The sequence below is a fragment of the Pteronotus mesoamericanus genome, unplaced genomic scaffold (genome assembly GCF_021234165.1).
Source record: "Pteronotus mesoamericanus isolate MK-2021 breed Mesoamerican mustached bat unplaced genomic scaffold, CSHL_Meso_final scaffold_85, whole genome shotgun sequence".
Lineage (NCBI taxonomy): Eukaryota > Metazoa > Chordata > Mammalia > Chiroptera > Mormoopidae > Pteronotus > Pteronotus mesoamericanus.
Window position 1 is genome coordinate 6,315,464 of NW_026555329.1, and position 24,205 is coordinate 6,339,668.

General features: G+C 35.8%; 1 protein-coding gene across 1 annotated transcript in view; it reads right to left on the reverse strand.

Moving 5' to 3' along the window:
* The window catches only part of SP4 (Sp4 transcription factor), a 70,038-nt gene that overhangs the window by 22,194 nt on the left and 23,639 nt on the right, over positions 1–24,205 (reverse strand). Inside the window, exon 4 of the mRNA XM_054564428.1 lies at positions 5,800–6,028. Within this exon, the coding sequence (XP_054420403.1) occupies positions 5,800–6,028 (229 nt within the window). The remainder of the gene's footprint in view (positions 1–5,799; positions 6,029–24,205) is intronic.

A 24,205-nucleotide genomic window follows, 5' to 3' on the forward strand; every position in this document is an offset into this window, starting at 1 on the left:
TCCCCCTCAAAACTGACTGAATATGCAACAAAGCGTGGAGAAATTTTAGCCCCAGGGCTTTCTTAAAAACAATGGAGATTGCTGCAAATGGTACTAGGACTAGACAAATAGATTCACTGGAGAAGCAGGCTTAGCGGAGGCTGGCTTAGGTTGCCGGACGGAAGCCAGAAAAGAGGCAGCTAGGGGGAGTCCTCCAAAATCAGAATAAATCTCCAACACAGACCTACTGATCTGAAAGGAGTCCGACTGGATCACAGTGGGGCGATGTATGCTCCAGGGCGTTGTTGAAAACAATAGAGCAATCAGCTGGCAATTAGTGGAACTTAACAGCTGGGCGTGGTCAGGGAAAGAGACAATCAAAAATACCCTTGCCAAAACCACTGTCACCCTGAGTCACCATCAGAATACTCCTGTCTGTGACCACTGAGGAGCAACATGCTTCCCAAGGTGCCAGGAGGTGATTCTAAAATAATCCAGCCAGTCCCTAAATATATAAGTGAACAACAATAAGCTGGGGGCGGGGAGGATAGGGGCAGTGCTAAGAGTTGTTACAATATATTATCTGAACTGTCCAGTTTCCAACAAAAATTATGAGATGAGCCAAAAATCAAAATGCAAACACAAAACAATAAAGTATGACCCATACACCAAGGGGGGGAAAAAATCAGGGAAGAGAAACTACCTTTGAGAGCAACCAGATTTAACAACACTTCAAAGCAGCCATTATAAATAGGTTGAAAGAACTAAAGGACACCATGTATTAAAGGGGCATAATGACTATGTGACGTCAAACAGAGACTATCAATAAAGAGTTAGAAAAACAATTGGAAATTCTAGAGATGAAAAGCACAAATGAAATGAAAATTCACTAGAGGTACTCAAGAGAAGAAATAGAGAAGTTAAACACAGATCAATAGAGATTATGTAATCCAAAAACAAACAGGAAAAACAACAAAGGAAAATTAAGTGTCACAGAAATGTGGGGCATCAACATACAACAGAGGAGGGCAGAACAGGGGGGAGGGGTGAAGGGGAGCTAGGGAAGGCGAGAGGAGAGAGTACAGTAGAAAAAAATATTCAAAGAAACAATGGTGAAAACTTATTGAAAAACATTAATCTACACATTCAGGAAGCTCAACAAACTCCTAGCAAGATAGATGTAGAGATCCACAAATAGATACTTTAAACTAAAAATCTTAATACCCAAAGATAAGGACAAAAGTCTTGAAAGCAGCAAGAGAAAAATGACTCATCACTTATAAGGGAACCCTACAAAGATTAAAGGCTGTTTTCTGAACAGAAATAACAGAGTTTAGAAGGCAGTGGGAAAACGTATTCAAAGTACTCAAAGGAAAAAAACTCAAAAAGAATCTTATATTCAGCAAAGCTATCTTTCAAAATTGAAGGTGAAATAAAGATATGATCAGATAAACAAAAACTGACAGAATCAGACTTATTGTGCAAGAAATACTAAAGGAATTTCTTCAGGCTGAAAGCAAGTGAGCCCAAAAAGTAATTCTATTGTATACAAAGAGACAAAAGAGCACCAGCAATAATTCTGTAATTATAAAGGATGGGATAACTTTGTATTTCTTCTCTCAACTTATTTAAAGAGCAATTTTAGGCCCTGCCAGGTAGCTCAGTTACAGGATCTTCCCAATATGCCAAGTTCGCGGGTTCAATCCCTGGTCAGGGCAAGTACAAGAATCAACCAATGAATGCATACGTAAGTGAAACAACAAACCAATGGTGTTCTCATTCTCTTCCTCTAAAATCAATTTTTAACAACTGAGCAATAAATAAAAAAATTTTAAAGCAATTTTATAAATATATATAAAATGTATCATCAAACTTATAACATTGTAGAAATGATATATATGTAACATGTACCTGCCAAAAATATATTGCTACATATACTGCCAAAAATAGCACAGAGGAGGAGGAGGAGGAGGAGGAGGAGGAGGAGAGCAAAGCTGTACTGGGCTAAGGAAATGACCCCGGGTGGGAACTCAAGGCCACAGGAACATATAAAGAGAACTACAAGTGATACAGTTAACATAGCAAAAACTATATATACTTGCTTCCCATCTCTTCACTTCTTTAAAAGAAGTAACTGATAAAGTAATAATTATAACAATGATTTATTAGGTTTGTAAAATTTATACTATATATAACAATAATACTACAAAAAGAAGCAAAAGGGAATAATAGATCTATATAGTAATAACCTTTCTATAACTCACTGAAATTAAGTTACTATAAACCTTAAACTGATTATAAGTTAAAATATATATGGCAAGGCCTAGAGCAACTACTAAAGTGACTCAAAATAATATAATAATAAACCATTAATTAAATTAAAGAACTAAATTACAAGTTAAAATGCTATATTCACTTAATGCAAAAGAAAGTAAAGGAGGAATAGAGGAACAAAAATAGGCATAATATATGAAAAACAAAGTAAAATGGCAGTTGTAAATTCAACTATGTCAGTAACATAAAATGTGAATGGATTATACAATCCAATTCAAAGGTAGATTCTGTCAGAGTGGATTTTTAGAAAAACAGATCACACTATATGTTGTCTACAGGTGACACACTTTGCACTGAAAGATACAAAGAGACTGAAAGCAAAATGATAAAAATAGATAAGCCAAAAACAACCCCTAGAAAGCTGGAGTGGTGATACTAACATCAGACAAAACAAACTTTAAAACAAAAGATGTAATTACAGGTTAAGAGGGAGATTTATTAAAGATAAATGGGTCAATCTATCAGGAAGATATAACAAATATAAACAGACATTCATGTAAACAAGAGAGTAGTAGTAAGAGAGCCCCAAAATGGCTAATGAAAACTAAAAAAATGGAGAAACAGACAATTCAACAGCTGGAGATTTCAATCTCTATTTCAATGTATTTTCATAAAACAAGAGCAATTACATGCCAATTGCTTAAGTAACTTACATGAGATGGACAAATTCCCAGAAAAACACAAAGTATCTAAACTGACTCAAGAACAAATAACCAGTAAGAAAAAAACCCATAAAAAGAAAAGAGATTGAATTAGAAGTAAAAAAAATACCCATAAGAAAAGCCCAGATAGCTTCACTAGTAAATTACACAAAACATTTAGAGAATTAACACCAGTTCTTCAACAAACTCTTTTAAAAATAAAACTGGAAGGAACACTTCCCAACTCATTCTATGATAGCAAAGATATTCTTTATAAGAAAACTACAAACCATTATCTGTCATGAACCTAGATGCAAAAATATTCAACAAAATACTAGCAGACCAAATCCAGCAACATGAAATAAAAATAATTATAAACCAAGTTGCAGTTAATTATATGAATGTAAAGGTACTTTAACATCTCACAACCAATTAATGTATTATACCATATTGACACAGAAACTCCCTAAGCAGCTTCACAGATGCAGAAAAACTTCTGACATAATCCAACACTCTTTCAAGATAAAAAACACTCAATACAGTAGAAATAGTGTACTTTCTTAATTTAGGGCATATATGAAAAACCCAGAGCTAATATCATACTTAATGGTAAAAGACTGGATGTTTTTCCCCTAGTATCAAGAACAAAACAATGATGTCCACTTTTACCACTTTGTTTCAACACTGTTCTGTAGGTTCTGGGAAGAACAATTACCATAGGCATGAAAAAGAAACAAAAGTCATCAAGAACAGAAAGGACAAAATAAAACTATCTCTATTTGCAGATGACATGATATTACCTATAGAAAACCCTAAGAAATCCCCTAAAAAATTATCAGAACTAATGAAAGAGTTCAGAAAGCTTGCAGGATTCAAGATCAATCTACAAAAATGAATAGCATTGTTATACATTTGCAATGAACGATTAAGAAAACAGTTCCATTTATAATAGCATCAACAAGAATAAAATATTTAGGAGTAAGTTTAACAAAAAAGTGCAAAATATATAGTCTGAAAACTACAGAACAATGTTGAAAGAAATTAGAGAAGATCTAAAGAAACACAAAAACACATAACATGTTATTTGGATCAGAAGACTTAATACTCTTAAGTTGGCAACATTGATCTAAAGATTCAATGCTACCCCTATCAGAATCCCATCTGCCTTTTTTATAAAAACTGGCAAGCTGATTCTAAAATTCACATATTGTGAGTGTCCCTATAGAGGCAAAAAAAATACTGAAAACGAGTAACAAGGTCAGAGGACTCATATTTCCAAATTTCAAATTACTACAAAGCCAAACTAATCAACACAGTGCGGTATTGGCATAGAAATGGATATATAAATCAATGAAATAGAACTGATAGTCCAGAAGTAAATTGGTGTGTCTATGGTCAATTGCTTTTTGACAAAAAAAAGCCATAATCATTCAGTACATGGGGAAAGGATAATCTTTTCAACAATGGTGTTGCATGAATCCTTACCTCATACCATATAAAAAAAAATTAACCCCAAATTGATCAAAGACCTAAATGTAAGAACAAAAGCTACCAAACTTTCACAAGAAAACTAGGAATCTTCATAACCTCAGATTTGGTAATGAATTGTTAGATACAACACCAAAAACAAGAGTAACCAAAGAAAACTCTACTTTATCAAAATAAAAACTTAAGCGTTTCAAAGCACATTATCGAGGAAGTGAAAGGACAACTCATGGACTGGGAGAAAATATTTGCAAATCATGTATCAAAAGGGAACAGTACCAGAATAAAGAACCATTACAACTCAATAATAAAAAGAAAGAAAATGGACAAAAGATGTTAATAAATATTTCTCTAAAAAGATATACCAATTGCCACCAAGCACGTGAAAACATACGCTATGTCATTAGTCATCAGGGAAATACAAATCAATACTTACATATATTGAGATACTACTTTATACCCACTAGGATAGAGATAATCAAAAAGTCGTATTATAACAAATGTTGGCAATAATGTGGAGAAATTAGACCCCTCATACACTGTTGGTGGGAATGTAAAATAACACAGTCATGTTGGAAAACATTCTGGCAGTTTCTCAAATAGACCTAGAGTCACCATGTGAACCAGTAATTCCATTCCTAGGTATATACCTATGAGAAATGAAAACATACAACTTCACAAAAAGTTGTGTAAGAATGTTTATAGCTGTCCATCAACTGATGAATGGATAAGAAAAATATTGTATAGAGATACAACAGAATACTGTTGTTCTTTAAAAAGATTAAAGTGCTAATGAATGTTACAATACAGGAAAAAGTTTTAAAACATTATGCTGTGTGAATAAAATCAGTCACAAAAGGCCACATATTATATGATTCCATTATGTGAATGTTTAGAATAGAAAAATCTATAAAAACAGAAATAGTTTCAATGATTGCCTAGAGCTGGGAGAATTGGGAATGAGGGGGTGATGGTTAAGAATATGGGGTTTCTTTTGGGGGGGTCACAAAAATGTGCCAAAATTAATTGTGGCGATAGACATACAACTCCGTGAATATATTAAAAACTATCAAAATGTACACTTTAAAATGACTGAATTGTATGGTATGTGAGTTTTATGTTAATAAAGTTTAAATTTTTGCATGTTAAAGGAAAAAAGTAAACAACTGGAAAAAAGTATAAGGTACAAGGTGGAGAACCATTCCTAGAACAGATCAATTTAATCCCCTTCATAACAACTGTATCTCAACTTCTTGTCTAAAAGGAAGTGATGTTCTAATGATCCTAGAACCCAACCAATGGCTTGATTTTAACTATTTTATACCTTCCAGAGAGACAGAGTTGGCAATAGAGCATTTACCTTCCTTCTCCTTCCCTACAGTTAGGACAGGAACAGGCAACTCTTCGAAGCCTCTTGCCAGGCTGTACCTCTTGATCAGAAGCTTGCTGGCCTTGCTGCAAATGCACTTGTGTGAGTTGGTCAGGACTAACAGCACCTATCGTAGCATTAGCAATGCCTCCAACTGCTACAGTTACAGGAGCTATTGTAGCTTGTTGGACTTTGACGCCATCTTGTCCTTGCTGCTGACCTAAAAACAGGGAGAAAAAGAGTATTATAATGTTTTCTACTCCTCAAGAAAGGAAAACAATAATTTCAATGTCAACATTATAAAGCCAACCATATTTATTTTAATACATAATCTATGTAAAGTACAAAAGCAAAGGGGTTAATGATTTAGACTATGCCAATCCTCCTAAAATATAATTATTTTTACTTTAGGAGCTCTGGCTGCTTCTATATCTCATTGGTGTGTCTATATACATAAATCATTTAACCATCTTGTAGCTTAATTGCTCCATCTGTAAAACGAAGATGATAATATTTGCCACCTACCTACCTCACTGAAGTGCTGTGAGGATTCATGAAACATTATTTGAAAAGCACTTTGAGATCCTGAGATGAAAGATGCTATATAAATACAAAGCATTATTATTACCATTTCTACAGTAGGCAACATATTTCATTCACTCCAAGAAAATGAATGAAAAGTAACTAAAAAGATTAAGTTTTATGAGCACTTCTCATTCCTGAATACTTCAAATTAGGCAAACATTTCTTCATTGATGAGTTTTTTTTTATTACACACATGAAGTTAAGTAGCTTTTTAAAATGCAAAACCACCCATGTTTATTACATATTGTTACTATAATCATAAAACAGACATTAGGATATTATTACTTTGTTCACTCATTTTACATAGCTTAGACTTCACCTCTCAGGTTAGCACATCTATCAACTTGGCTTCTTCACTTAAGGAAAAATATGATAAATAATATATAACATGACAAAATATAGCTTTTTACATTGCTTATACAGATCCTTATGTGCACATGAGTTTGCCTTACAATTACCCTTTTTTTCAACACAGTCTACTTTCTCCCCATCAGCTGTGGAAATAGAAAGTATATAAATGGACAGAAAAGAAAACACCTAGTTATAAAGGAATGCTCCCACCTCAGACAGTTGATACAAGAATTAAAAATGTTAATTTTTACAAACACCTTATTACAGTGCCTGGCACAGAATTGTTCATTACATGTTAGCTATCATTAGCAGAAATAAACATGTGAGTACTAGGTATAAAATAAAAGGGTTAATTTTAAAGCTGTATATATAGTACTTTAACCATGTAATGCAACCAAGACAAATTTTAGCAAGTAAGAAAACAGCACACATTTTCTAAACAAAATTAACCCTCTCACTCTGCCAGCCAAAAGTCAATCTCACCCTCCTGTGAGTATTCACAACACTTGAAACCTTTGGTAGCAGTGATTAACTACAATACAAATAAAAAAATATGTATTTTGTCACTGTCTTAGTAAGGATACACGTTTTGGTTCTTCTACTATAGTTTAAATTTTTGTTTACCTTTGAATTAACATGGTGTGATGGGTAAAGCAATACAAGTAAAGCCAGAAGTTATAAATTCATGTCCCCTTTGGTGACTGTACCTGGAGATCCTGTTTCCTCAACTCTGACAATGCTGACATCCCTCCCTAACATTCTTGTCCCCTATCTACTTTAAAGAGTTGCTCATGAAGATTGAAGATCAAGTTCATTCCTAATGGGTAAAAGCTTTGTAAATCATAAAGCAATACATAAAAGTATAATTATTATACCTTGTTGTAGCTTTTGAGCACGTTAACTTTTACATATCGAGTAAAACCAGATTCCTTAGGGATGACCAAGGCTAAGCAAACAATTCAAACTACTTGTGTGTCTAGAAGCACAGTGATACCTATGCTCCCTGTTTACTGCAAAAATGCATTGCTGGAAACGGGAATTCTATCTGAACCTACCACTATACACAGTGGCTTCATCCCTATGGAGTCGCAGGTATTTTAACTTGGCAAGTATTTTTTATATCTCCTGAAGATATAAGATATTTCTGGCTATAAAACTTTCCAGCCACTGTTCACACAATACTTGGTCATTCCTTTTCAAGTTGCAATGATATCTAAGATACCTTTCATTATGTCAAAAAACTGCTAGGGATCCCTGGCTATTCATTCCCCTCAGATCCTTTGACCATTTCCTTGAGCCTCCATCCTATGAGCATTTATTTGTTCAATACCTGGACAACTTGGGAAATTATTTCAATGAATAATACTAAACAAATCATATTCAAATTTATGTATCTAAGCCTGACAGCCCTCTTGATTGCTTCACCTAGATGCCCCAGAGAGTTCAACATACCTCAACACTACTTTTCTTTTATTTCCACTGCTACCACCAACCTCTTTACCAAGGCCTCCAAGGCCCCACTCAATCACGTTAAATTCTACCAACCTCTCAGACCTCATCATATGTTAGTCTTTCCCTTGCCCACTACACTGCTGGCGCACTGGGCTTTTATTCTGGCACTCAAACATATCAAGCTCACTCCCTTCACAGGGCCTCTGCATATGCTCTCCAGTCTGGGTGGGGATGCCTCTGCACCCAGATCTTTGCAGAGATGACTTTTTAGTAATATTCTGGTCTCAGTTCAAATCTCTCCTCTTTAGAAATGCCAATTCCTGACCACATCACCTAAAATTGTTCCCCTTAGTCCATTTGTGTATCATGACCAAGTTCTGTCTTACTTGCCTTAAATTATCTTCTATTATTTTTTTCATCTTCACCTCACTTCTGAGTGTTGAATGCTACGGGAACAGGGATGTTATGTTGCCTGTTATGTCCACTGTTGGATCTCCTGCATGTGGAACAGCGACCAACCTCTAGTAACCATTCAATAACATAAGCTTAATAAATGAAAGCTTAAACATGAGTTCATCTTCAAATCTTGCTTCTACTAGTGTTTATGTTTTGGTAAATGTTACTACCACTCTCCTTACTCACACTCAAAACCTTAAAAAGTCGAATTTTAGCTTACTTCTCCTTTACTCATTAATTATATCCAAGTTAAAAGGTACACAATAGCATAGTAGATCTTGCCTCCATCTTAATTTTCTCTGGTCAGGACCATCACCCTGGTCCAAGTCCTTGTTACTTTGTGCCTCCACCAGCCTGCCTAAGATTCATGCTACCTACCTCATCCTTCAAACCGCTGCCAGAAAAAAATGTTTAAATACGGTTCTGATCATATCACTTCCATGTGCAGTAACTTTCAATCATTTCCCATTGACTGAAGTCTGGCATTCAATGGACTTCACCTCAAAGAATTCACTCCTGGTTCACAGACTTCTTCATAATGGCCAGATCCAATTCATTTTCTCAATGAGCATTACAGGATTGCTCTGCAGCACTTGACACCATTGACCATTCTCTCCTTCTTGGTAACTGACCAACTCCCTATATTCTCAGACATCCCTTCTTCTCTGTTAGCTCTTATCAACATTATAACCTATATTTAAGTCACATTCTTAAAAGATTTGTCTACACTGGTTACCCTTATTCATTTCCCATTCTCTCCTCAAACTACTGTAGTTAGGTATCCAAATCATCACTCTCCTAAAAATCATCAGAGAACTAACAGTTCTTTGTTAGTAAACCCAAATACATCCATCTCTCTGATCTTAGTCACCTCTCCGGAGCACCTGGAGCTGTTAATCTCAATCTCTTCCTGAAATACTCTCCTCCTCATACTTTGGATACTACTCACCATGGGTGTTCTTCCTACTTCTCTAACCACACCCACACAAACTACTCCTCAGGTTCTGACTTCCCTTATTCTAACTCCCGCCTTGGGTGAGCTCATCCACTTGCATAACTTTTATTACTACTATTTGTATGTAAACTGCTGTCTTGTAAATCTGTACCTTCTGCTCGAATACCTCTCTTGAGTGTCACATACTCCTTGTCATCTACCAGGGAACATTTCTACCCAGATTTTTCACAGGTAATCTGTCTAGGAATCAACAGGCTATCTCACTCTCTGAAACTACTTCTTTCTCACGGTCCAAATAGAAAACCTGGACATCTTTCCTGACTCCCCTTCATCCACCACAACACTATCATGTTATATTTACTTCACTAAAATAATGTCTGACAGATATTATTTTATTAACTCCTCACATCCCTATGGCTGTCCAATTTTAAGTTGAGAAAACTGAGGTTCTGAGATGTACACAAACACCCAAGGTCACAAAAAAGTTAAGTGACAGAGCTGGGATTTGATCCCAGTTCTAGCTAACTCCAAATGCTCTTTTCACCATATATATCACTTACGTTGATCAGCAGACGTTGTTGAATTTACCTTCTCCAAATACCTCAAAGTTGTTCATTTTCTCCATTCCTATTGACTATATATTAGTGCAGGTCCTTATCACCATTGTACCAGTTTTGCCCTTTGCATTCTACAAATTACAGATACAAACTGGTTCTCCCCAAATCTGTGGGCCCTCAATGAATTCACAGGCCAACACTTCTTAGCATAAAGATCTTCGCAATCTAGCTCTTGCTTACTTTCATAGCTTCATCTCTTGGCACTCCTCCTCCATTCCCATTCAACACCAGCCACACTGAACAACAGTCTCTAATGTTCTATGCTTAACTGTCTCTGGGCCTTTGAGTAACATAGCTGAAAGCTAGTACATTCTCTCATCCCAAATGTCCATCTTTGGTCTGACAAAAGCCAACTCACCTTACAGAACTCAGTGCATGTGTCATTCCCTTTGGGAAGACTTTCTGTAAAAATTTCTCTAAGTCACGTTATCTCTTTCGTATTTTCCTATGGACAAACAGTATGGTGAATTCATACTGCAAATGCTTATTTATGTTGTCTTTCCCACTAGATCTTGTATTGTTGTGTTTGAGGAGCTACATACACCTCCTTTTATCTTCCATTCCTAAGAGTGTATTGCTTGGGTACATTAAGACTTATGAGCGGCCCTTACTGGTGTGGTTCAGTGGGTTGGGTGTTGTTCCAAAAACCAAAAGGTCACTGGTTCGATTCCCAGTCAGTGCACATGCCTAGGTTGTAGGCCTAGTCCCCCGTTTGGAGGCGTGCATGAGGGAACCAATGGATGTTTCTCTCCCTCTTTTTCTCCCTCCCCTTCCTTCGCTCTAAAAATAAATAAATATTTTTAAAAAGAGATTTGTAAATAAATGATTGGCCCGTGTGGTAATGGATGCTGTCACTGCGTTGAGCTAAAATTATGATTATAGGAATTTTTCCTAAAGTGTAATTTTTTTTAATAGGATGAACTGGATATAATATGACCTTTTAACTAGATGATTACATTTGTATTAGGGATACCACTACTAGTTATAATTCAGTCAGGAGAGTAAAAACTAAAATAAAAACTAAACAGGAAAAAGCTATTACATAGGAGAAACAGTTGGTTTGTTGAAATGACTTTGTGTTTAATTTACCAAGTAATAATTGATGCTAAAGATGTTAAAAAATATTTAAGAATCTGTGCCAGTAATAGTGCTGGTGATAATGGAGAAGATAAATCATTATAGAAACAAGCTATGTATTTATAGTTATACAACACTTTTCCTATTGAAATATCTGTAGAAAAAGTTATTTATTAATGCTCCTTTGAAACTCTGGCTTCTAACCTGTTACCACACTGAAACTTTTAAAACATAATTTTACAAATAACATGAACTTCTTGGTAACATAGCCTCTTTCTTCCATGCTGCCAGAGGTTTAAACAAAAACACTACAAGGCTGTTTGGAGCAACCAAGACATCTTTTTTATTCCCTTCTCTTTCTTCAAGTATAGAAACTAGGCCAAGGGTAATGGGGGGCAATAGGTTGGTAGGTGGCATATGAGATTGCTAGGTACTCAAGAAAAGCTAGATGGGTATTTGAGAGGAACTCTTTTGTTTCCTGTACATTTTCCTTTAGCACTAGTTGGAGTGGTCTTTTGCCTCAACACAGTAGTCAGATTTGAGACTTGTATTTAAGTGTAGAAGAAGAGAAAGCATATATAATTACTTAAATAACCTAGTCCTCTGGATACTGAGGCAGGGGGCCTATACTGAAGCCAATGAAGTATTACCCTGCCTTGAATTTCAATACACTTAGCTCTATGAGACCTCAGGGGCTGACCAAGTTAGAATCTGAATAATTCTGGTTTCTCTAATCAGATACCATCTTATTCCATCACAATATTAATCACAAATTATTTCTAAGAAAAGCTGCTCAGGACAGAGGACCTCTGTGTGGTTTTATGTCCTTTGGCTACTAAAGTTCCTAGCACACTGGAAGTACTACTCAATGAATGTTTAAGTAAAGTGAATAGTAATCTAAAATGCACATAAACACAGGAGTTTTATTCCAAAAGTATGCCTACAATAATAGATCACAGGACTACTAGATGATTTCTAGCTTTCAGGAGGTATGTTACATGGGTGACAAGATAGTAAGAAAGAGATAAGTGGACACCTAACCACAATCACAATCCTCTCCTGCTTCATGATCTGGAATTCAGATCATTTAGGAGCACACACCGAAAGTACAAACCACAACTTGCCACCGAAACCACTGTATTTCTTTTTTCTCAGATATCAGATTTATCCTACAACATGTGTTAACCCACATTTCACAATAACTTGAAGAGCATTACAAACTACACTTTTTTTAAAAATGACAAACCTATCACTTGGTAATGGAATAATAGGCTAAGATTTCTCCCTTTCCACCTATTTGAAGATGGTAAATATAGCTTAGTATTACAGTTATATATATATATATACACACACACATATATATATACTGTATTCACACACACACACACACACACACACACACACACACTCTTTAAGTTTTTTTCTTATAGTTTTAACAACAATGCACGCTTACCATAGAAAAGTATGAGGGAGCAAATAAATGACCCATATATTACCACTATCATCATTTTGTGTATTTGTTTCTAATTTTTGTTCTGTGCATTTTTATAATGACACAATTCTACTATGTAAACAATTCCGTTTCTGTTCTTTTTTTAGTTATTTAATAAGTACTTCCAAGTTATTACAAATTATTTTAGGATGATAAAATGTTTGCACAATATTCCATCCTATATAGACACCATTATTTACAAAAATATTACCCTAGTATTAGCCATTTAGGTTATTTCAAAACACTTATTACCAGTAACATATAAACAATATAAATAATGAGCAACTTGAACAAAAATATTTTTCCTTATTACCTTCAAGGTACAGCATCCTAGAAGTGAGGTTACTAGGTCAAAGGATATGAAACACTCATAAGGCTTTTTATATACAGGCTACAAAATTATATATATGTAACAAAAAGTAGAACAAAAAGTAGGTTTATAATTGTGAGTACACAAAACACAGAGTTTATCCTATTATTTATTGTATTATTTTTCTATATGAACTGTACACTTACTTTTGCCCTACCCTGTATATATAATATATGGGGCGAGGGGCAAAAAACCTAGAATTATCTTCTGGAGAGCAGGCCCCTTGTAGTACAGGTCTCCCTCACTAAGTGTGTGTTCTAGGAAAACATCTGTATCAGTGCACGAGCTGGTATTGTTGTAAGAGGCTGTGTTCAGCTTCAGTGAATTTTTTCTAAGACTCTTTCAATGTGTTTGCTCATTTCATGATGAGTGATTTACAAGTATAGCTGCCCACATGGCACTGAGCATTCAGCACTCTTTGACCAAATGGTATGACCCACATGCTCCATTCTCCCTACTCACCAGATTTTGCTGAGTGACTTTTTATGTTTCCCTGGATGAAAAAGGCCCTCAAAGGGATATGTTTTGCTGATAAGGAGGAGGTGAAACAAAAAATGGAAGAAGCACTAAAAGGCATCAAAATTGATGAGTTCAAGAACTGTTTTGAGCAGTGGAAAAAAGATCTCAATGGGTGTACTGCCTCAAATGGAAACATTCTGAAGGCAACTGAAGTGTAAACACCTAATAATAATACACAATTTTTTATAAATTCCAGGGTCTTTTGGGTCCCCCCTTGTATAAAGCGCTGTATTCATTTATACTTCCATTAAAAGTATATGAGAATACTCTTGCATCTCATGCACAAAGAAACACAATACGATTTTTTAAAAAAAGACAAAAAATTGATCTCACAGTGGCTTTTAAAAGAAGTGATTCCTACTCTCACCTCTAATATTCTATATATCCTGAAGGTGTAAGCCAATCCAGTAAGATATAGAAGTAACAGATGAGGAAAAAACCACTAGAAAATCAACAAATTAGTAAAATAATAAGACAGTTCAGCAATATGGCCAAATACAAGAGCAACATAAAATAACAGCTTCCCTCTATATCATCAACAAATTCACAAAGTAAAAGGAAAAAATCCATTCACAACAGCAATAATAACTATGAATGTCTGAGAATCAATCAAATTAGAAATGTTCAGGGTCTTGAGGAAGGTTACATAAAGGACATAAAACAAGACCTTAATAGAGAGAAATAAATGTTCTTATATGGAAAGAATCCTTATTATGTGTTAACTTTTCTAATATTAATCCATAGGAAGTGAATTCAATCAGAAATTAATAAATTTTCCATGAAACTCTACTACCTGATTCAACATGTAAAAGATCGGCCAAGACAACTTTGAAAAAGTAAAAGAAGAGTAGAATAAAGATACGTTACAAAGCCATAGGAATTAAAACAATGTGGTAATGACTTACAAATAGGCTAACAGAACTGAATACAGGGTCTAAAACAGATGTATGTATACATGAAAATGTAGTAGATGATAAAATGAAATCTTTGAAATCAGAGGGAAAAGTAGGAAATACATGTTCTGGATTGGGACTATTGGCTATATGGTTACACATGGGGTAGTGGTGGGGCGAAGAAATTTAGATAATCTCCTATCATACACAAAAGTAAATTGCAAATAGGTATTTTTTAAAAAAAGTGGATGTAAAAAAAATACAAAAAAATACTAGAAGAAAATACAGAACTACAGGATCTTTTAAACAAAACCCTAAAACAAAAAACAAAAAACAAAAAGAAATGCTGAAAAATTTGACCATAGCAGAATTTTAAATTTCTTAAGACAAGCAATCTACTCCAACTATCAATTGCTTAAATCAAAATCTGTGAAATTACCCTTAGTCTTGATTCTTTTCTTTCTCTCAGACTCTATTCCTACCCTGCTAACTGCTCCTTCACAACAGATCCAGGATCCAAGCCTATTTCCCCCATCTCCACTGCTTGCACCTTCCAAACAACCATCTTCTCTCAATAACTGCAAGAGTTTCCTACCTGGTCTCCCTGACACCAGTGCCCTCCTCTAGAACTTCATTTTTAACACAGTTCCCAGAAGACTTATTCTAAAACGTAAGCCAAATCACGTCATTCCTGATTAAAATCCAGCAGGTTCAAAATACTATTTTAGGTACATGTGTTTTATAATTGTATTTTTTAAACAAAGCTCAGGAAATAAAATTATATACTAGAACTGATCAGGAAAAACAAAACTGTTGATTTCTGTAACATAAAACATGCCAAGAAGGACTAGAGGGACTTCTTACTGTTCTGAATAATCACAAAAACAATTCTTAACCCAGCCTATTTAGGTTTATTTATTTCCTCTACAGATTAAACTTGTAGTCTGTCTAACAAATGTTTAAGGGCCTCTGAAAATATGTACAGGAAAGAAAATATGTCCCTACATTACCAATAAATTTTAATATATATAGTCTGCAGTAGACTTTGGTTTGCTTTATAATCTGATTTAAAACAAACAACGAAGTTGTATATTCCCAAACATTAAAAAAAACAACAAACAAACAGGTATTTCTATAGCTGGGTGGGGGGATAGGGAGTGAGAATGGGAAGAGATGGTTAATGCTTCTTTATGAGGTTATGAAAATGTCCTAAAATTAGATCATGGTGATAGTCACACAACTCTGTCGATACACTAAAAGCTACTGAATGTAAAGTTTAAATGGCTGTACTATATGGTGTATGAATCACACCTCAGTAAAGCTTTTCTTAAAAAAAAAAAAAAAGGTAACAAGAAAAAAATTCTACTTTCTTTGGTTCTAAATCTCAACTATTGGTTCTCAATAAAGGTAATTTTGTCTTCCAGGGGATATTTGGCAACATCTGGAAACATTTTGGTTTTTACAACTTGGAGAACTCATGTATAGTGGGCAAAGACCAGGAATACTGCTAAACATCCTACAATGCACAGGACAGGTCCCCCAAAAAAGAATTATCTAGCCTAAAATGTAGATAGTGCTGACATTCAGAAACTCTGCTTAAACTAAACTTTCAAATAACTAATGGTCATGGTTTTCATTTATTCATACCATTATAAACAACCATAACTAATTTCAAAGTATATATAATTTATAATATGGTACATTTGTATAATACTTATTGTATAAAAATTATAAACTACATGAGTCTCAGAAACTACATGACTTTGAATTAACATCTTTACAAAAACGGTACTATAAATTTGGGAATAGGCTTCGACAGCTTTCACAGACATATGACTTGCATAGAGTCCATAGTATAGGGGTAGTAAAAAGTAAAAATTCCCAAGTTTGGAAATTATGTTTATTAATTACAAAGAGCTGTTATTATGTGTTTTCCTATAGATGAACTATAAACTGAAGGAAAATGGGGACAGGCTCATAGATGGAGAGCAGGATAACAGTACTGGCGTAGGGAGGAGGTTAGGGAGTGGAGGGACTGAGCAAAAAGGAGAAAAGACTCATAGACATGGACAACAGTGTGGTGACTGCTGGGGGTAGAGGGTTATAAAAGGACTAAAAGGTAAAAGAAAAAATATAATAAAGATTAAATTAGAAAATGTTTAGCCCTGGCTGGTGTGGCTAAGTACACTGAATGCCAGTTTATGAACCAAAGGTCGCTGGTTCAATCCCCAGTCAAGGCACATGCCTGGGTTGTGGGCTAGGTCCCCAGTAGGGGGTATGCGCGAGGCAACCACACATTGATGTTTCTCTCCCTTTCTTTCTCCTTCCCATCACCTCTCTCTAAATAAATAAATAAATCTTAAAAAAATTATTTAAAGAAAAGGACTGCTGAACACAACACACACACACACACACACACACACACACACACACGCACACACGAAATAACTGAGTGCTGTCTGCACTTCTTAAAGGAAGGTGAAACATATTAACCAATGACTTCCAGACTATTTACATACACCATGGGTCATGTTAATTTGTAAACCAATACTAAGTTACTGAGTAGACACAACAGTTTAGCAATCTACAGATTAAACAGAGCTTCGGGGTCAGACATACCTGTCTTTGAGTTCTCTTTCTCTCTGCAGTTTCTTCTTTTTGGAATCAACTGAGATAATGTATGTAATACACTTAGCTCAATATCTGGAATATGGCAGGGTGGTGTGCAAGAGGCAGCTGATTAATGTGTTTCCCTCTCTTTCTCCCTCCCTCCCCTTTCTCTAAAATGAATGGATGAATGAATGGACGAATGAGTGAATAACAAACAAACAATAAAAAGGACAACCTGGATATAAGAATAATTACAATAATAAGTAGCTGCTAGCACTTAGTGAAAACTTTTCTGTGTTCTAAGCACTGTACAAAGCACTTTATGTGTATTGTTGGTCCCACTACAGTAATGTGAGTATTGTGATTGTACAAATGACGACACTCATTTCTAGAGAAACACTTGATCAAGATTTAAGTGGCATAGGCTCTGGCCAGGTTGCTAAGTTGGTTGGAGCATCGTCCCCATATGAGAAGGTTGTGTGTACAATCCCTGATCAGGGCACATACAAGAATCAACCAATGAATGCATAAATAACATGGAACAACAAATCAAAGTTTCTTTCTGTCTCTCCCTTCCCCTTCTCTCTCTCTAAAATCAATCAACAAAAATCTCTTTTTAAAAAAAGATTTATGTGTCAAAACCAAGAATTGAATCAAGGTATAACTCCCAAGGTTCAGGCATAAAACTACAAACATTGGTTAAATCACTGATAAATCAGGTAAGAATTCTGGTCTGGGTCACAAGGACGACGGCGAGTCACTGAACGAGACAAAGGAACCCAGGAGGGGAAGCAAGTTTGGAAACAAACATCAGTTTTACGCTCAAGAGGTTTCTTGTGAAACAGAACCCCAGCTCAAACTCCATCATCAAGCAGAACTGCTCCACCTCCAACATGTCAAGCTTGGCACTGCCTCCTCTCTGACCACTGCCATTTAACTTCTGTCATTCCTCCTCCCAATACTTTTGAATGTCATCTTCAACCTCACCTTGTTCTCTAGTCCACTGACCGGACACACTGTCAATCCAGCAATCCTCCTCAGGCTTCATTTTGCATTCTTTGCTAATCCCTCGCCTCTTTGAACTTCTGCCATATCTGGTGGTAATTCTTCACAAAAATGACCTGATTTCATCTCTTACTACTGCTTCAGAAAATATATTCAGTTTTCTCCTTGATCTCCATTCTGTCTTTTCAGTACTCCCCTCTCCACTATTTCTATGTTCCTATTCAACCAATCTCCTTGTAGCTAGACTAGCCTCCTGTTCTCCATGTCCACACTCTGCAATGTAAAACATAAATTTGACCATGATATTCCACTTCTTAAGGTCCCTGAAAGGCTCCCCATAGCTTTCAGGACACCATATAAATGCCTTATTACAACAAGGGAAGAGTCTCCATAACTTGGTCCCTTGCCATCATGACCACAGCACATGAACTCTTGGTCTTAACACACAAAACTGTCTGTAGCTCCCTGATCATATTGTGCTATTACATGACTCTGACCTTTTGCCTGGAATATCCTTTCTCTGCCACCCTGGCTAATTTCTAGTCATTCCACCTGAGCTATCCTGTATCATCTCAAGGAAAACTTCTTAACAAATTCCCTCATACGATTATATAATATACTTCTATGTTCCCACAGAAGACAGATTCTTCTCTTTAAAGCATTTTCACACTATATAATTAATGTGATCTCTAACCCCCAACATCTTTGCTCCAATTATATACTTACATACTGCTAATGCCTTATTTAGTACTGTGGTATAGATGTCTAGCACAGTACTTGGCAAATAATAGGCGCTTAACAGATATTTACTAAATGAATTAACATAATCATGGCCTGAAAAAGGCTTTATCAGCTCACAAGATACTGTCCTTTTCCTGTTTTCAACAAACTTTTCCAAAATGCATCCTACATATGCTTGGTCATTATGTTCTTCAAGTTAAAAAATGCTTTCAGTTTTGCTGTAGCATTCCTTAAACTTTATGGAGTTATACCGTCTTATAGAACTTTCTGCAATAAGAAAAGTATACTTTATCAGAGCTGTCCAATCTCGGCCTCCAGCCACATGTGGCTGTTAGTTATTGAAGTGTGGTTTGTACAACTGAAGAAATTTTTAATACTGATTAATTTTATCTTAAATAGTCACATGTGGCTGGTGGCCTTTATATTGCACAGCACAGTTCTTGGGTCTTATCAAATGATTGAGACACCACATCCAATAAACTTCAACACTCACTCTCCAAGTCATCTTTCAACATACAACACTCCTGAGATTCCTCTTAGCTTTGACATACCATCCTGTTCTCTCCCTATCTCTCTGAGTGCTCACTTTTCTTGACTGAATTTTCTCCATTTCCTCCCCCAAAACTGAGTGTAACCCTAAGGCTAGTTCTCATCCTTGCACTTCAAATTCAAAATTGCCTCCCTCATCAATTTCACATACTGCCGTAATTTCATTCTTCATCCCCACATAGGCTTCCATATCTAGAATGTCAACTCTGATTCCTGTTCTCAGATCTAATCTCCAAAGAGAAAATGAGTATCTCCAATGGAATGTTTTACCATCAACTCAAATTTAACAAATATCAAATTCAGGTTCATCATCTTCATTTTCTCAACATCATTTCTTTCAATGGTACAATCACTGTCACGGTCACTTAGGCTTCTACTCTAAAGAATTACCCTTAAGTTATTTTCCCCCCTCTATATTCATGCATTGAATACTGTCAACTGTTTTCTTAAAGTCTCCTGAATCACACACTGCACACCCAAATTCATACTTCCCATCACCGATATGTGAACTAACTCTATGGTCCCAAATTGACTTTCCTGTTTCTTCTATGTCTGCTAGATAATAAAACTAAAATAACACTTTGTAAATGAAACTTCCCTTCCCCTAACCCTTCAAAAATACCCTCACACTCCTTCAATGACCAATCACCTGTCCTCGGTCTGACACTGTCATTCTATAACCAGACTTCTACCAACCTTGCCAACTTCATTTTTACCATTTTCCTTAAAGTCTTCACCAACTTAAATGGTCTATCAATTCTTTCTTATATATGGAAGCATATTTCACCTTCCTCTGTTTTGCATCTGTTGTTTCTTCGGTCTACAATGCCATCTTTCTCTATTCATGTTTTTTGGGCTTTCCTTTCCTTCAACAATCAGTTCAAGCCTCCTGGGCTTCACGAAGCCTTTTATTTCTGCCCTGGGTCACAATGACTTCTTCTGTTCTTAATTTCAATGTCACTACCTTCTATCATTCAGTCTGCTTTTGATATACGCCACTGTACTATTACTTCTATGCATTATCTTTAATTTTAATGGACATTCTTACTCCTCATCTAAAACAGAAGCTTATAGAAGGGAAGGACCGTGTCATATATCACCTTTATGTTCCAGAAACTTAACTTTGTTCCTACACTTAGTAGCAACTGAAGGAATATTTACAAAAAAACAGGAATGTCTTGTAGTTGAGAGGTCGCAAGTAGTAAGAAAAAGAAAAAATCAGCAACCGGGGACACTACAACTAAATGGGTAAAATAGGAAATAACAGGAAAAAGGTGGCGAGAACAGAGTATATGAGCAAAGGCAATCAGAGAATCAGATATTAGCATACTAACCATCTGAAAATAGCAAAATCTGCCCTTGCTGGGGTGGTTCACTGGGTTAAGCACCAGCCTGCATATCAAGAGGTCACTGGTTCAATTCCTGGTCAGGGCACATGCTTGGACTGGGGGTCAGGTCCACAGTTGGGGGCATGAGAGAGGCATCCAATCAACATTACCTCTCGCATATCAGTGTTTCTTTCCCTCTCTTCCCCTCTCTCTAAAAATAAATAAAATCTTTAAAAATAGCAAAATCTTGTAACAACAATCATCAAACGACTCTGGATTTTTCTGTTTTATAGGCAATGCTCAAAATAAATAGGAAAAATTAGTGTTTGTGCTGTCTTTTCTTCCCACATAAAGTGGTATTTATTTAATGAAATCTGATATAGCAAGGCAAGCTATTAGCTTGTGCAGGTAGGAATATGGATTCCCAAACATTAGAACAGCATTAATTGGATAAAAGTTTACAGCTAATCTGTCCAGCCCTGGAAATACACAATTGGCATTCAGTGCTACAAGGGTACCATATGCCCTGTTGGTTCTTAGAGCTACGGCTTAAAATAGATGCATAGTTCAAGGCCAAGAGAGGCTGGGCCAACACTGTTAGGCTGTCATGGATCAGTCTAACCCCACAGATGACTATTTTAAGCTACATCTCTAAACAGCAAATGGAGCAACCAGGAAATACTAGCTTTCTACTTTCAAGTGTAGGTGAACTAGCCACAGATTTGTCTCTAACCATGTAAGAATCATTCTACATCCTCTGCCATGCAATCCAGACCCATCTTCAGTTGAAGGGAATTCAGTTCTAGTCATCTCTTTCCATTTCCAATTAACATGAGGGGAGTATGAGCACATCTTTGGGGGGGAAAGAGAATTTTTTAAAAAAATTATATTGACTTTCTTGAAAACAAATATCTGGCATGTTTAGGGGCAGGAGAAGATTAGAACACAGACAAAGAAAAAGTTTTATTCACTTAAATGAATTTACAATCTGATTAACTTTTTTAAAATCTCATTATGAAAGTATAATATAGCCTATTTCCTTATAGTCAATAATATTGTAATAGCTATGTATGGCGTCCACTGGGTACTAGAAATACCAGGGGATACACTTTACAAAGTACGCGAGGTGTGTCCAGAAAAAGTCTAGCCACTGTTAATATAATCAGAACGGTTTGCGTGACATCTATGTAACCTGGCAGCCAAGGAGAGTGGAATGGAATGTGCATGCATGAACAACGACAACTTCACCACACTAGTAAGTGGGGGGTAGTAGATGCCATTGAGCTAGCATGTGTACTGTGTGGCCATCACATTCTAAATGACTGAGCAAGTAGAGCAACAAATCTTCATCAAATTTTGCATTAAGCTTTATCATTCTTCCACAGAAATTATTCAGAGCATTCAGAAGGCCGCAGCTGTGGGCAACTGGTGATTAGCAGCTTCATCATGACAACACACCCACTCACTCATGCATCATGTCTCGTGCAGAGTTTTTAATGGCAAAACATCAAATCACCCAGGTAACTCAGCCCTCCTAGAGCCCAGATTTGGTGCCCTGCGACTTCTGGCTCTTCCCCAAACTAAAATCACCTTTGAAAGACCATCGATGAGATTCAGGAAAATACAATGGAGCAGCTGATGATAACTGGGAGAACTGTGTGAGGTCCCAAAATGCCTACTTTGAAGGGAACTGAGGTATCATTGTCCTATGCACAATGTTTCTTGCACCTTGTATCTTCAATAAATGTCTCTTTTTCATATTACATGGCTGGATACCTTCTGAACAGACCTCATTTTATTGTCTAACTACTATCTTGTACACCTGAAACTAATACAAAATAATACTGAATGGATATTGTAATTAAAAAAATATTTTAAAAACCTCACTTATAAAAATAAACCTTAAGAAACAAATAAGGAGAACTGCTTGTGCATTTGATGGGAGAGACTAACAATTTGATGGGAGAGATAAACAATTTAAAAATGTGTACAGACCATGACAGAAATAAACTTCACTGTAAAATTATAATCAAAACTAATTCTTTTAACAAATGATCTCTACATTTCCTCTCCAAAACAACTATAAGAACTCTTAACTCTTTTGACCTTTTAATTTCCTCATCACAATAAAGCCCCAAAAGGCTATGAATTTACACTATCTTTACAAAGTAGTGGTTTATTTCACTAATTGCTCACAGCTAAGATATCTCAATATTATTCCACATATGTGGATTTAACCATGATATATGGTAATAGATGGGAAATAAAAGATATAAAAGAACTAATAAAAAAAATTGGATCACATTCATATCCCTTTCTGCTTTGTCACATTAGAGAGGTTAATTATTATTTTATTTTCTGTTTTGCTGTCCCTTGGAAAAATTCCATATGCTATCAGCTTGGGCAGACAGGTCAGGGCACATGCCTGGACTGGGGGTCAGGTCCACAGGTGGGGGCATGCGAGAGGCGCAACCAATCAATGTTACCTCTCACATATCAGTGTTTCTTTCCCTCTCTTCCCCTCTCTCCAAAAATAAGTAAAATCTTTAAAAATAGCAAATACGCTTTGCCTACTTACCCTTGATGATTATAAAATGGAAAGAAACCTGCAAGTGTTCTTATTTCTAGACCTAGTAAATACTATATAAACCTAGAGAACGGCTTGAAAAAAAAATGCAACAAACCTACATTTGGTTATTTTTTTTAGAAAACTTAAAATATTACTAATTAAGTTCTTCCAAAGGCTGCCAATAGAATGTATCACATAAAAATTTTAGTTTTAATTAGTAAACAAGGAATTATGAATTATTTTGAAATCCTAAACAAAAAAGTATAAAATTTGGCCCTGGCTAGTGTGGCTCAGTTCGGCATCATCCTGTAAACCAAATGGTTATCAGTTTGATTCCTGGTCAGGGCACATGTCAAGGTTGCATCTTGGTCCCCAGTAGGGGAAGCATGCGAGAGGCAACGAGAACTGATGTTCCTCTCTCATGTTGATGTTTCCCTCCCTCTCTTTCTCCATCCCTTTCCTTCTCTCTAGAATCAATTTAAAAATATGTTTGTAAATGATTAAAAAAGCATAAAATTTGGACTGCTTTCAGTACCTGGAGTATGGCTGTACAGGTGAGTATCTAACATTTCAGTATGAAAAGTAACTATAAGGCTAAAAACCCATGAAAATATTTAAATGTCTGATGTAACTTTCAATAGCAATTACAAAACACAAAGTCAATATAAAACTGAAACATGTCATTAAATAAAATCAAAAGATTTCATAGTATTACAGAATATTGAACTTTCCATGCTATCAGAGGACTAATAAAATGATTATCTTTTTTTCAATTACCAAAAAAGGCAAAAGCATTCCAACATGGTGAAATCGAAGTTTCCACTTACT